At 39.1% G+C, this 15065-nt stretch overlaps 2 protein-coding genes across 2 annotated transcripts; both read left to right on the forward strand.

Annotated features, from left to right (window-relative positions):
- Positions 1 to 1967: 1967 nt before the first annotated feature.
- On the forward strand, positions 1968 to 3436 carry LOC133251849 (olfactory receptor-like protein OLF4). Its single transcript, XM_061424614.1, has 2 exons — positions 1968 to 2920; positions 3352 to 3436. The coding sequence occupies exons 1-2, from the start codon at positions 1968 to 1970 to the stop codon at positions 3434 to 3436; spliced, it is 1038 nt and encodes a 345-aa protein (XP_061280598.1).
- A 9031-nt stretch (positions 3437 to 12467) lies between these two features.
- LOC133251954 (olfactory receptor-like protein OLF4) lies at positions 12468 to 13477 on the forward strand. The gene has a single exon (XM_061424723.1). It carries the CDS (start codon positions 12468 to 12470, stop codon positions 13389 to 13391), a length of 924 nt encoding a protein of 307 aa, XP_061280707.1. The 3' UTR covers positions 13392 to 13477.
- The last annotated feature ends 1588 nt before the right edge of the window (positions 13478 to 15065 follow it).

A 15065-nucleotide genomic window follows, 5' to 3' on the forward strand; every position in this document is an offset into this window, starting at 1 on the left:
GAGTCTAGTTAATACAAATCACCAAGTGTAGTTATAATTTTTTGTTTTTATAGAAACTTTTAAGATTTACTCTATTAGCAACTTTCAAATATGCAATGCAGACTATTGTCACAATACTGTATATTCAAATATGCAATGCAGACTATTGTCACAATACTGTATATTATAGCCCCATGACTTATTTGTCTTATAACTGGAAGTGTGTACGTTTGACCCCTTTCATCCAGTTTACCCACTCCCACTCCCTGCTCCTGCCTCTGGCAGCCAGAATCTGTTCTCTCTGTCTATGAGCTTGGCTTTTGGCTTTGTTTTTTTGATTCCACATATAAGCAAGATGTTACAAGTGTTTGTTTGTCTCTGTCTGACTTATTTCACTTATCATAAAAGCCTGCATGGCAATGAAGACCCAGGACAGCCAAAATAAATAAATAAATAATTAAAAAAATAATAAAGAAATAAAACAAGTAGGATATAAATCTGTAATATGCAGTATAGGGAGTATAACCAATATTTTGTAATTCTTTTAAATGGAGCATAATCTATAAAAATATCAAATCACTATGTTGTACACCTGAAACTAATAAACAGTTTAGCTCAACTATATACCAGTTCTAAAGAAAAGAGTGAAATCTTGCCATTAGCAACAACATGATTGGAACTTGAAGCCATTATGATAACTGAGAGAAGTCATATAGGCTTTTTAAAATATGGAGTTTCCTAAAGCACTGAAGAAAATTTATGACCAACCTAGATAGCATATTGAAAAGCAGAGACATTACTTTGCCAACAAAGGTCCGTCTAGTCAAGGCTATGGTTTTTTCCAGTGGTCATGTATGCGTGTGAGAGTTGGACTGTGAAGAAGGCTGACCAGTCCTGGGTCACAATTACCACACAATTGGAAGGATTGATGCTGAGGCTGAAACTCTAATACTTTGGCCACCTCATGCGAAGAGTGACTCATTGGAAAAGACTCTGATGCTGGGAGGGATTGGGGGCAGGAAAAGAAGGGGACAACAGAGGATGAGATGGCTGGATGGCATCACTGACTCGATGGACGTGAGTCTGAGTGAACTCCAGGAATTGGTGATGGACAGGGAGACCTGGTGTGCTGCAATTCATGGGGTCTCAAAGAGTCGGACACGACTGAGTGACTGAACTGAACTGACTGAAAGCACTGAAGACACATGTGGACTTCATGACTTGAAGTTTCAGCAGTAACACGGAGGCTACATAATTTTTCAACCTTCTCTGACAATATCTCTCCTTACTAATCCTCCTGCTCATTTTCCCTCACCACATTGGCTTCCTTTTATCAACTGGGTCATCTTAAGCAAGCACTCTCCTCACAGCCTGTGCACTGGCTGCTCCCTTGTAAGGACACCCTTCCCCAAGTCTGTTCATGACAGTCACCCTTCTCTGAAGTCCGTTCAAATAACATCTTGTTTGTAGTTCTTGTCTAAACATGCCTAAAATAGTATTTCCTTTTCACCCTTGCCTTTATGCCAGCTTTCTATTCTTTTTATTTTATGGGTCTCTTTTTAAGAGACCCACAAGCATAAGACGTGCTATATATACATTTAAATTTCTATGTAACTTTTTATTTGCTTATATGCTCTCTGCACAGCCAGATTTTATGAGCTTTTGTTTTCCAACACCCTAACTCCCTGCATAGATAGTACCTGGAATATTGTCACAATTCAATTTATATTCCTCAAAGTATGAAAGGATCTCTCATTAAAATTGTAGTATTCATAACATGTTGGGGGAAACTGACCATGAGACAACTTTGCTAACTAGAGATGACACAGGAGGTTCCTTCAAGTGCACAAAATCCATGAACAAAATGCTGAAAGCAATTATTGATGGCAAAATATAAATGGTAGCATTTCTACCACATGAGTAATGATGCTTCTTTTGTGAAAATAAATCATGCTATTTTCCTATTTTTCTATAGTCACCATCAACACATGGCAATAAGAAACCTAACAGGAGTTTCACAATTTCTTCTTCTGGGAGTCTCAGAGGAATTAAAATTGCAACACTTCATATTTGGTCTTTTCCTCTCCATGTACCTGATCACTGTATTTGGAAACTTGCTCATCATCCTGGCCATCAGCTCAGACTCCCACCTGCACACCCTCATGTACTTCTTCCTCTTCAACCTGTCCTTTGTAGACATCTGCTTCACCTCCACCATCCCAAAGATGCTGTGGAATATCCAGACACAGAGAAAAGTCATAACCTATGAAAGCTGCATCACCCAGATGTATTTTTTCACACTCTTTGCAGGACTGGACACCTTGCTCCTAACAGTGATGGCCTATGATCACTTCATGGCCATCTGCCACCCACTGTACTACACAGTCATTATGAACTCCCAGCTCTGTGAACTGTTGGTGCTGGTGTCCTGGGTCATCAGTGTCCTGCATTCCTTGTTAGAAAGCTTAAGTTTGTTGAGACTGTCATTCTGTACCTTCTTAGAAATCCCCCACTTTTTCTGTGAACTCAATCAGATGATCCAACTTGCCAGTTCTGACACCTTTCTCAATAATGTGGTGATGTATTCTGGAGCTGTGTTGCTGGCTGGGGGTTCCCTCATGTGTATTCTTTACTCTTACTCTAGGATAGTTTCTTCCATAGGCAGAATCTCATCACCTCAGGGGAAGTATAAAACATTTTCCACCTGTGCATCTCACCTCTCAGTTGTCTCCTTATTTTACTGTACAGGTTTAGGAGTGTACCTCAGCTCTGCTGGTACCCACAGATTCCACTCAAGTGCAACAGCCTCGGTGATGTACACTGTGGTCACACCCATGCTGAACCCATTCATCTATAGTCTGAGAAATAAAGACTTAGATAAAAGTCTGAAAAAACTCTTTGGAAAGAGAATCATAAAAGGTCCTATTGGCATAGGTTTTAAGTGCTTAGTCGCTCAGTCACGTCCAACTCTTTGCGACCCTTTAGACTGTAGCCCATCAGGCTCTGTCCATAGGATTTCCCAGGCAAGTATATTGGAGAGGGTTGCCACATCTTCCTCCAGGGGATCTCCCTGAACCAGGAATCGAACCCATATCTCCTACATCTCCTGAATTGCAGGTGGATTCTTTACTCGCTCAGCCATCAGGAAAGCCCAATAGATCTGAATTCTCCTGGCTTATAACCCGATCTCTTGAGAACAGAGAATCAGCAGGAAAAATTTCTTTCTGTCCAGACCAATTTCCATAGGGAATTCATGTGCTTACAGGCCATTGTAAAATAAGAGAAAAGTACATAATGAGCAGACAGAGAGAGCTGTAAGTCTGGCTCAAGTTTCAATAGTTTAATCCTTCCTGCTGTCTCGTCTGCACACAGAGCTTCAGTCTCCATCATCAACCATCCAGGAAAGGATTCAGACTTCTGCCTAGAGAACTACCTCTCAGAGTTCCCGTGCTGGTGAGTCCAAGAGCCCAAAAGACACTGCAGGAACAGGTCATAGAGAATGAAAATCAAGAATATTTGTCTGAGGACACGTGAAAAATAATTCAGTCTATCCCAGAGTACAAAGAATACTGTGGTGGTTTGCTTGTTTGATTGAAATATCAAAGTATTTTTTAGATGCTAAAAAGAGAACTCAGTAAGGCAATGCTGAGTGATGACAATTAAATGACAGGAAAGAAAGCCCAATTACAAAAGGGAAGAGAGACATAAAGGGCTTCCAGGCAGAATATAATAGAATGTATATCCAAGTATCTTACAAATTTACTGGAAGAAAGAGGTAAGGCATTAACTGGAGGGACATAAAATGAAGTGAAGGCATTTTTTTTGAACTTTCAAAATAGGGCATATTTGACTATATTTCCTTATTGATGAGAAAGGTCCACACCAAAGAAGGCCTGCAAACACATCCTTGCAACAGCAGCATCTTCTATGGAGAAGAAAAGGGAAGGAAAATAATTGATTTGCATAAAGGGGAAGGCTAATCAACTTGAATTATTCCATTACTTGTGATGCTTGAATATGTAAGTGGATTTGATAACTATTTACTTTCTGTATCTCAAATTATCTTTGTGACTCCTTTCCTTGGTAGAATAGAACTGGAGAATTTCTATTCTTGTTTATAATTGCTGCTGCTGATAAGTCGCTTCAGTGTTGTTCGACTCTGTGCGACCCCATAGATGGTAGCCCACCAGGCTCCCCTGTCCCTGGGATTCTCCAGGCAAGAGTACTGGAGTGGGTTGCCATTGCCTTCTCTGTGTTTATAATTATGATCTTTCAAATAAACAGGTGGAGGTTACCACTACCCCCTCATACTGGTTATTTGTCATTTTGTTCTTTATTTATGTATATATGTATTTGAGGGGAATTGTGAATATATATGAATTTGGTGTGGTCAAATTTCTCAATTAATCATATTGTATATTCTCCATTGCCTTCTATTTATTTATTTATTGGCGTATAGTTGCTTTACCACATTGTGTTAGTTTTTGTAGTGCTATGAAGTGAATCAGCTGTATGTATACATACATCCCCTCCCTCTTGGACCTCCCTCCCATCCCCTATACCATCTATCTAGGTCATCATGGAGCACTGAGCTGAGCTCCCTGTGCAGCACAGTAGGTCCCCACTAGCTATCTGTTTTACACATGGCAGTGCACCTGCGTCAGTCCCAATCTCCAAATTCATCCCCCTTCACCCCTCCAGCTGTGTCCATATGTGTTTTCCTGACATCTGTGTCTCTATCCCTGCCCAACAAAAAGGTTCCTCTGTACCATTTTTCTAGATTCCACTTACATGCATCACTATATATTTGTTTTTATTTAAATATTTTTTTCTGAAAGAAATTGAGCTGTCAGTTTAATATTCTCCACTTGTCAATCATTTTTTTCTGTTTATTTTTATTTTTAAAAAAATATTATAATTATTATTTTTCACTTTACAATATTGTATTAATTTTGCAATACATCAACATACATCTGCCACGGGTGTACACGTGTTCCCCATCCTGAACCCCCTCCCATCTCCCTCCCCATACCACCCCTCTGGGTTATCCCAGTGCACCAGCCCCAAGCTTCCTGTATCCTGCATCAAACCTGGACTGGCGATTTGTTTCTTATATGATATTATACATGTTTTAATGCCATTCTCCCAAATCATCCCCCCGCCCCCCCACCCCCAGAGTCCAAAAGACTGTTCTATACATCTGTGTCTCTTTTGCTATCTCATATACAGAGTTGTCATTACCATCTTTGTAAATTCCATGTTTTAGACAAAAATGAAGTTGAAATTTCTGTATCCTTTGTGCTAATAAATCACCAATTACAGTTTTTCCAACATGCATTTACATCTCTGCTATTTCTAATTGGTCCTTTATTTATTTATTTTTGGCCACCCTACATGACATATGGGATCTTAGTTCCCTGACCAGGGGTGGAACTTGTCTCCTCTGCAATGGAAGTGCTGATTCTTAATCACTGGATCACCAGGGAAATCCCTAATTGCTCCTTTTGATTAGACTTATGTTTAAAAGTTGCTTCACATCAAACCATCATTTGGAAGGCATTCTTGTTTATCATTTGACTAATGGTCACTATACCTTCTGTGAAAATTGAAAGCGAAAGTCACTCAGCCATGCCAGACTCTTTGTGACCCCATGGACTCGTCTGTCCATGGAATTCTCCAGGAAAGAATACTGGGGTGGGTTGCCATTCCCTTCTCCAGGAGATCTTCCTGATCCAGGAACTGAATCCAGGTCTCCTGCATTGTAGGCAGATTCTTTACCATCTGAGCCACCAGGATACACTGAAATCCACAACTATTCATATAAGGTAGAATTATAACTTAAATACTGCTTTCTCCTTACATTTAAAAAGTCATTGTTTCATTCTTTTTTTCCAAGTCATTGGCAACTTAACTTTATATTAATGAGCCATGTTGATTTTGTTAAATTGTTACTATTTCGCATTTTTATATAGCATAGATTTTCATTCCATTTTGTTACATACAGTTGTTTTGAAACTACTCTACTTGACCTAGTCTCATTCAAGTTAATATTTCTTTTCCATAAATTCTTAGATTATTTTAAAACTTCTCTTTCTGTATTATGCATGAAGTCTTAACTACCAGACTGCTAGGGTTGTTCCCAAAAATTAGCATCTTGTTTGTACTGTCCACTTTGGATATATTCTTGACTATGGTAATTGTTAAAGATGTTTGTCAGCCTGAAAGCATTTAAATTCCTAATGGAAAAAAATCTTACTCATTATTAAAATAAAAATTGATTGAAAGTGAAAAAAGAATATCTGTAGTTTGACTATTAATAGCTATCTTCAGATTGTTTATCAGAGACTGCTTTTTTACTACTACTAGCACATTTGGGGGTAATTATTCTTACCCCAAAATCTGAAAGGCCTTTAAGTTTATCCCAGGACAATGGTATTAAAAATATTTTTTGTTTCCCTCTTAAACTATATACTGAGTTCAAGCAAAGATTTTTATGCTTGGTCATGATTTTGATTTGCCTATTATTATTATTATGTACCCACATATTATATGTCCATTTTTCTATAGATATCAATATTTCAAATACTTTTTACAAAAGATTGTTTTTGAACTGACTTTAACTACATGCTTTTGGTCATAAATTAAAAAAATTCTCTCTAGTTAAAAATGTCTATCATCTTACTTCTGAGTATCTTGACTTATTTATCATGATTTTGCCCACACAAAAACTTTATAGGTATAAGATGTTTAACTATGAATGTGTCTGTTACACTTACACTGAGGTCATAATCTTTCTAATTTTTTGCAAGATGTTTTAGGGTGAGAAACTACAGACTTGGCAAAATAAATAGATATTTGTGTTTAATTTTATCAACAATTCACTTCTTCCAAATAAAATGAAATACAACCTTACCACATATTAAATGTCCATAAATAGAGACCTAAGTCCTAATGTATCCAACAAATAACTGAGAATGTGCTATATACCAGATCATTCTAGGAAGATTATGTTTTATGTTATTTGACATCTAGGTCATTGTCAATTTAATTAATTCATTTTTATATCATGAGTCAGAAAGTCGCTCAGTCATGTCGAATCTTTGCAACCCATGGACTCTACATATAGTCTATGGCATTCTCCATGCCAGAATACTGGAGTGGGTAGCTGTTCCCTTCTCCAAGGGATCTTCCCAACTCAGTAATAAAATCCAGGTCTCATGCATTGCAGTTGGATTCTTTACCAGCTGAACCACAAGGAAAACCCATAAGTTATTGCTATTATATTTCTTATACAATTAGTTTTCAATGCTTCATTCAATTTTATTTGCTAAAATGGTATTGAAACCATACTATTTAACCTGGTTTCATTCTCCTTTCCCCAACTTTTCATTTTTTCTAAATTCATTTTTGTACAAGCACATATATATTCACACATGGTTAAAATACAAAGTTGAACATAACAGGTGAAGTCTCTGTCTGCTTGGACTCTGTGTTCATTGAGAAGATGAGTACAATGAAAGAAATGTATGAATAACACAATGTCTCAGACAACTAATACGAAGAATGTTACTCAGAAGGTTGGAAACATCATGACATGTATATCTGACGTGTATGGACCTTGGAGGTCACTGATGGTTGGGCAAACTAGGACCAAAGTGTGCATACAAGAATTAACAGAAAAATGGTGAAAACCCAAGGATAGCAAAGAGAAGGGGCCACATATGAAAAGAGAGAAAGAGGACTGCCTAGTCTGCTATCAGACCACATAAAAACAATTAAACAAAAAAATATAAAACAGGCACAGGAAAAACAGATTTTACTGCCTCATCTTAAAGATGGGCTTTCCAGGTGGCACTAGTGGTAAAGAACCTGCCTGCTGATGCAGGAGACATGAGTTGTGGGTTCGATCCCTGGGTCAGGAAGATCCCCTGGAGGAGGAAATGGCAAGCCACTCCAGTATTCTTTTTTTTTTTTTTCACTTTTCTTTTTTTTTAATTTTATTTTATTTTTAAACTGTACAATATTGTATTAGTTTTGCCAAATATCGAAATGAATCTGCCACAGGTATACCTGTGTTCCCCATCCTGACCCTCCTCCCTCCTCCCTCCCCATACCCTCCCTCTGGGTCATCCCAGTGCACCAGCCCCAAGCATCCAGTATCGTGCATCGAACCTGGACTGGTGACTCGTTTCATATATGATATTATACATGTTTCAATGTCATTCTCCCAAATCATCCCACCCTCTCTCTCTCTCCCAGAGTCCAAAAGACTGTCTGGAGAATCCCATGCACAGAGGAGCCTAAAGGGCTACAGTCCATGGATTTTCAAAAAGTCAGACATGACTAAAGTGACTAAGCACAGGATACCACATTAAAAGTGGCCAACATTCATTTTACATTATGTATTGTACTTTATATACATCCTTTTATAAGCATTGTTTTTTTTTGCCTTTACTCATTTTTATCTTGAGTGGTATAATCTGCAAATGTTTTAAAGCATAAAGACATCACTGCTTTATCTTTGGGGTAAGTGTATTTTTTTTTTTTTATCATTTTTCCTGTGTGTCAAGGGAGTATTCAGTTCAGTTGCTCAGTCGTGTCTGACTTTGCAACCCCATGAAACACAGCATACCAGGCCTCCCTTTCTATCACCAACTCTCAGAGTCCACCCAAACCCATGTCCATTGAGTGGCTGATGTCATCCAACCATCTCATCCTCTGTCGTCCCATTCTCCTCCTGCCCTCAGTCTTTCCCAGCATCAGGGCCTTTTCAAATGAATCAGCTCTTCGCATCAGGTGGCCAAAGTATTGGAGTTTCAGCTTCAATATCAGTCCTTCCAGTGAACACCCAGGACTGAACTCCTTTAGGATGGATCTCCTTGCAGTCCAAGGGACCCTCAAGAGTCTTCTCCAACACCACAGTTCAAAAGCATTAATTTTTAAGTGCTCAGATTTCTTCACAGTCCAACTCTCACATCCATACATGACCACTGGAAAAACAATAGCCTTGACTAGATGGACCTTGGTTGGCAAAGTAAGTCTCTGCTTCCGAATATGCTGTCTAGGCTGGTCATAATTTCCTTCCAAGGAGTAAGCATCTTTTAATTTCATGGCTTCAATCACCATCTGCAGTGATATGGAAGCCCAGAAAAATAAATTCAGCCACTGTTTCCACTGTTTCTCCATCTATTTGCCATGAAGTGATGGGACCACTAGATGCCATGATAATCATTTTCTGAATGTTGAACTTTAAGCCAACTTTTTCACTCTCCTCTTTCACTTTCATCAAGAGGCTTTTTAGTTCCTCTTCACTTTCTGCCATAAGGGTGGTGTCATCTGCATATCTGAGGTTATTGAGATTTCTCCCAGCAATCTTGATTCCAGCTTGTGCTTCTTCCAGCCCAGCATTTCTCATGATGTACTCTGCATAGAAGTTAAACAAGCAGGGTGACAATATACAGCCTTGACATACTCCTTTTCCTAATTGGAACCAGTCTGTTTTTCCATGTCCAGTTCTAACTGTAGCTTCCTGACGTGCATATATTTTTCTCAAGAGGCAGGTCAGGTGGTCTGGTAGTCCCATCTCTTTCAGAATTTTCCACAGTTTATTGTGATCCACACAGTCAAAGGCTTTGGCATAGTCAATAAAGCAGAAATTGATGTTTTTCTGGAACTCTCTTACTTTTTCGATTTATCCAGCGGATGTTGGCATTTTGATCTCCTGGTTCCTCTGCCTTTTCTAAAACCAGCTTGAACATCTGGAAGTTCATGGTTCACATATTGCTGAAGCCTGGCTTGGAGAATTTTGAGCATTACTTTACTAGCCTGTGACATGAGTGCAATTGTGTGGTAGTTTGAGCATTCTTTAGCATTGCCTTTCTTAGGGATTGGAATGAAAACTGACATTTTCCAGTCTTGTGGCCACTGCTGAGTTTTCCAAATTTGCTGGCATATTGAGTGCAGTACTTTCACAACATCATCTTTCAGGATTTGAAATAGGTCAACTGAAATTCCATCACCTCCACTAGCTTTGTTCGTAGTGAGGCTTTCTAAGGCCCACTTGACTTCACATTCCAGAACGTCTGGCTCTAGGTGAGTGATCACACCATCATGATTATCTTGGGCATGAAGATCTTTTTTGTACAGTTCTTCTGTGTATTCTTGCCACCTATTCTAAATATATTCTGCTTCTGTTAGGTCCATACCATTTCTGTCCTTTATCAAGCCCATCTTTGCATGAAATATTCACTTGGTATCTCTAATTTTCTGGAAGAGATCTCTAGTCTTTCCCATTCTGTTGTTTTCCTGTATTTCTTTGCATTGATTGCTGAGCAAGGCTTTCTTATCTCTCCTTGCTATTCTTTGGAACTCTGCATTCAGATGCTTATATCTTTCCTTTTCTCCTTTGCTCTTTGCTTCTCTTCTTTTCACAACTATTTTTAAGGCCTCCCCAGACAGCCATTTTGCTTTTTTTTTTTTTTTTTATACTCAAGGGAGTATAGAAACACATGAAATGTCACCAGAACCAAAGAAGGTTTTCTTTACCACAATCTGTCAGGGACCATTTGAGTTTATTAGATTTTTCTTTTCTCTTATGTCCAGTTCCCGTCTCTCTCCCTTGATACATACATACATCATTTTCCAGTTTTATCTGTTTATTTATTTTTGCCTGTGCTGGGTCTTCATTGATGTGTGGGCTTTTCTCTAGTTGGGCAAACAGGGGCCACTTTCTAGTTGCACTGTGCAGACTTCTCATTGTGGTGGTTTCTGTTTGGAGGAACACGGGCTCTAGGGCACTCTGGCTCAGTAGTTGTGATGCATGGGCTTAGTTATCTGGCAGCATGTGGAATCTTCCTGGACCAGGGATTGAACCTGTGACCCCTGCATGGACAGCCAGATTCTTAACCATTGAACCTCTAAGGAAGTCCATATATATATTTGAGAAAGAAAATCATATATATATATATGTGTGTGTGTGTGTGTGTTTGTGTGTGTACACACACACACACAAGCATATAGCATCATAGACTCAATGGACATGAATGCGAGCAAACTCTAGGAGATAGTCAAGGACAGGGAAGTCTGATGTGCTACAGTCCATGGAAAGTATCAGACATGACTTATCGACTGAACAACTACATGAGTTTATGTAATACATTTTCAACATAAGTTTAATACAAAGCATAAAATGGCTATACCAAAACAGAGCTCCAAGTTTATTGGTACTGTGCTCAGTTGTTTCAGTTGTGTATAACTCTTTGCAACCCTATGGACTGTAACCCACCAGGCTCCTCTGTCCATGGGATTCTCCAGGTAAGAATACTGGAGTGGGTTGCCATGCCCTTCTCCAAGGGATCTTCCCGACCGAGGGATCAAACTTGGGTCTCTTGTGTCCCCTGCATTGCATGCAGATTCTTTACCCATAGAGCTATCTTGGAATGTTGGAAAATTTACAAATTGGAATTTCTGAATGCCATTTCTAGATAGTTTGCCATGATCATCTTGAGTTATATCAACATCTAACTTAATAAGGGTAGTTAGGGGTGAAAAAGACATGGAAGTTACACAGCATAGGAAAGAAGATTCTACTGTGTGTGTGTGTTTTCATGCCCTGTGAAGTGTGTGAAGTCGTCCAAGCAGGAGTACTGAGCACATATATTCCAAGGTGAATCTTATAACAGAGTTCTAAACTCAACTGATAGAAAGGATTCATTAGTATTTACAAGCCAACTTTGCAACAATTTCCTAAAGTTCTAAAATACATAATGTATATAAGGGACTCCTTGATATTTGATGTTTCAGCAGCAGCAGGGAGGCCACCTTGCTCCTCAGCACCCTATGACATCATCTCTCCTCACTTTCCCCCCTGCCCATTACCTTTCCCATACCGCACATCTTAAAGAAGTACCTCTCTTTGCACTGCTGTTCTCCCTGCCTGGCACACATTTCATCTGATATGTTCATGGAAATGTCACCTTGTTTTTCAAGTTTTCAAGCCTTAGCATGAACATCCATAAAAAATAGCACCCCTTCTTTACTCATTCTCTTATACCTGCTTTCATTTTCTTCATAACATGTGTCACGGTCTGAGAAGATATACATACTTTTTTTTTTTTTTAATTCTCTGGATATTTCTCTGTAGATGGATAGTAAGAGTTTTTATTTTTAAGCTCCCCATACTCATTGACTAGACAGCACCTGGAACATTGTCAGCACACAATTTAAATGCCCTGAAAAAATGAAAAAAATTCTCCTTAAATATGAGAAATATTTGACTTGCCAGGGAAAATGCTGAAAGTTGAACAAGCTTGCTAATTAAAGATGACATAAGAAATTCCACCAAGGGGACTGAATTGATAAACAAATTTTTGAAATTAATATTTTGATAAGTAATTATAAATGGCAGCCCTTCAACAATGTGAGTAATATCTGATTGTGTAAAAATCAGTCATGTTATTTTCCCCTTTTCTCATAGTTACCTTCAGCCCATGGTACCAAGGAACCTAACACATGTTTCAGGTTTTCTTCTTCTGGGATTTTCAGAAGAACCAGAACTGCAGCCCCTCATATTTGGACCTTTCTTCCCCATGTACCTGATCACTGTGTTTGGAAACCTGCTCATCATCCTGGCCGTCAGCTCAGACCCCCACCTCCACACCCCCATGTACTTCCTCCTCTCCAACCTATCCTTTGTAGACATCTGTATCACCTCCACCATCACCCCAAAGATGCTGTGTAACACCCAGACACAGAGCCACATTATAACCTATGAAGGCTGCATGATTCAGATGTATTTTTTCATGCTGTTTGCAGGGTTGGATGACTTCCTCCTGACTGTGATGGCTTACGACGGCTTTGTGGCCATCTGCCACCCCCTTCACTACACAGTCATCATGAACCCACAACACTGTGGAATTCTGGTTTTGGTTAGCTGGATCATTAGTGTCCTACATTCCTTGTTAGAAACCTTAATGGTATTGACACTGTCCTTCTGCAGAGAGGTGGAAATCCCTCACTATTTCTGTGAACTCAAGCAGTTGATTCAACTTGCGTGTTCCAACAACTTTCTTAATGAACTGATGATGAATTTTGCAGCTGGGCTTCTGGGTGGTGTTCCACTTGCTGCTATCCTTTACACTTACTGCAAGATAGCTTCCTCAATATGTAGAATCTCATCAGCTCAGGGGAAGTATAAAGCATTCTCCACCTGTGCATCTCACCTCTCAGTTGTCTCCTTATTTTACTGTACATGCTTAGGAGTGTATCTTAGCTCTGCTGCTCCCCACAACCTACACTCAAGTGCAACAGCCTCAGTGATGTACACGGTGGTCACACCCATGCTGAACCCCTTCATCTACATTCTGAGGAACAGAGACATTAAGAGAGCCCTGAGAGCGCTCTTTCAAATGTGAGCTATAAAAAAACGTAATTCACCTGGGCTGAAGAAAGGTCTCAGAATCATAGATTGCTAGTCTTTGATCAGGCTGTGGAAGTTGAACTTGCTCTTTCAATTTATTTCCTGAAATTTTCCTTTTTTTGACTTCAGCTTCTTCATACGATTTATATACCTTAGTTAAGGCTTGTGATATCTCTCATAATTCAAACATTTTTTTTCATTTTATGGTTTTCCCACTTTCTCAGATTTATTCTTAGCCTTGGATCTGGATAATTTGGGAATTAATCCTTTTTTCATATAACTAGATGAATTTCTTAAAATTACATGCATGCTAATTCACTGTAGTCAAGTCCAACTGTTTGTGACCCTATGGACTATAACCTGCCAGGATCCTCTGTCCATGGGATTCTGCAGGCAAGAATACTGGAGTGGATTGCTGTGCCTTCCTCCACGGGATCTTCCTGAGCCAGGGATCTAACCTGCATCTCTTATGTCTTACCTGCAGGTTCTTTACCACTAGCGCCACCTGAGAAATCCTTCTTAAAATAATTTATTTTCTGATCATCTGTTTTACATATGGTAATATGCATGTTTCAATGGGGAGGGACGTGGGAAGGGGTTCAGGATGGGGGTACATATTGCACCTGTGGCTGATTCATGTTGATGTATGGCAAAACTATCACAATTTCATAATTATCCTCCAACTAAAATTAATTTATTAAAAAATAAAAAAAAATTGTTCTCAAATAAAACATATAGCATCAATGACTTTTTTGTTGTTTGTATAAAGAATAGTCATGAGTTGTAGTTCTGCTATGAAGAAAAACTACTCTAAGCATTTATGTCTGTTCATGTATTTGTAAAGATTAAAATCTCAAACAACAGATCTGATTTTTGTTTGTATCATTTCTTTGTATATAACTACCTTAACTCTTTTTCCTGATATTCTAGACTTTTAAAATTTAGTGTCATTTGTAACGTGCAATTTAATTTCTTTTCCTCTTTAAGTTCCTATTATCTTGTTCACATACCTACCATGTGTGTGCATGCATGCTCGGTTGCTTGATTTGTGTCTGACTCTTTGTGACTCTATGGACTGTAGTCTGCCAGGCTCCTCTGTCCATGGCATTTTCCAGGCAAGAATACTAGAGTGGGTTTCCATGCCTTCTCCAGGGGATCTTCCCAACCCAGGGATTGAACCTGTGTTTCCTGGGTCTCTGGCATTGCAAGCAGATTCTTGACCCACTGAACCACCTGGGAAGCCCCATACCTACCATAGTTAATGGCAAAAATAGATCATCAAATGCCTGTATCCATGTGGTATCCCCAAGGCAATGCACTTTTGGAATTTTTTTCCTGATTTTTAAATCTGAAGTAGAGTTGATTCACAATATCTTATTTATTTCAGGTGCATAACACACTGATTCAGTATTTTTACAGATTATTTTTTGCCGGGGTCCAGCCCCGGCTGTTCCAGGGTATTTGAAGGGGAGACGGCGTTGGTGACTATTTAAATATTCATCAAAGATATAAAGAGTAATAGAATGAGGATAGCTCAGTAGGAAAATTCAGTGGAGGAAAGAGGCTGAGTGGCTTGGTTTATACGGGAGACCAATAAAACTTCAAGACAAGAAGCTTGCACCACTTACGTAGGCCACAGGAGTCCTTCCGTTCTCCCGAAGGAGAGGAG

This window comes from Bos javanicus, chromosome 7 (genome assembly GCF_032452875.1).
Source record: "Bos javanicus breed banteng chromosome 7, ARS-OSU_banteng_1.0, whole genome shotgun sequence".
Classification (NCBI taxonomy): Eukaryota; Metazoa; Chordata; class Mammalia; order Artiodactyla; family Bovidae; genus Bos; species Bos javanicus.

Bases quoted from the DNA above. Each gene is read 5' to 3' on its own strand.
- LOC133251849 (XM_061424614.1), top strand. From the start codon at position 1,968: ATGGCAATAAGAAACCTAACAGGAGTTTCACAATTTCTTCTTCTGGGA. The intron at 2,921-3,351 runs GTGCTTAGTCGC...GTCTGCACACAG, and splicing joins CCTATTGGCATAGGTTTTAA to AGCTTCAGTCTCCATCATCA.
- LOC133251954 (XM_061424723.1), top strand. From the start codon at position 12,468: ATGGTACCAAGGAACCTAACACATGTTTCAGGTTTTCTTCTTCTGGGA.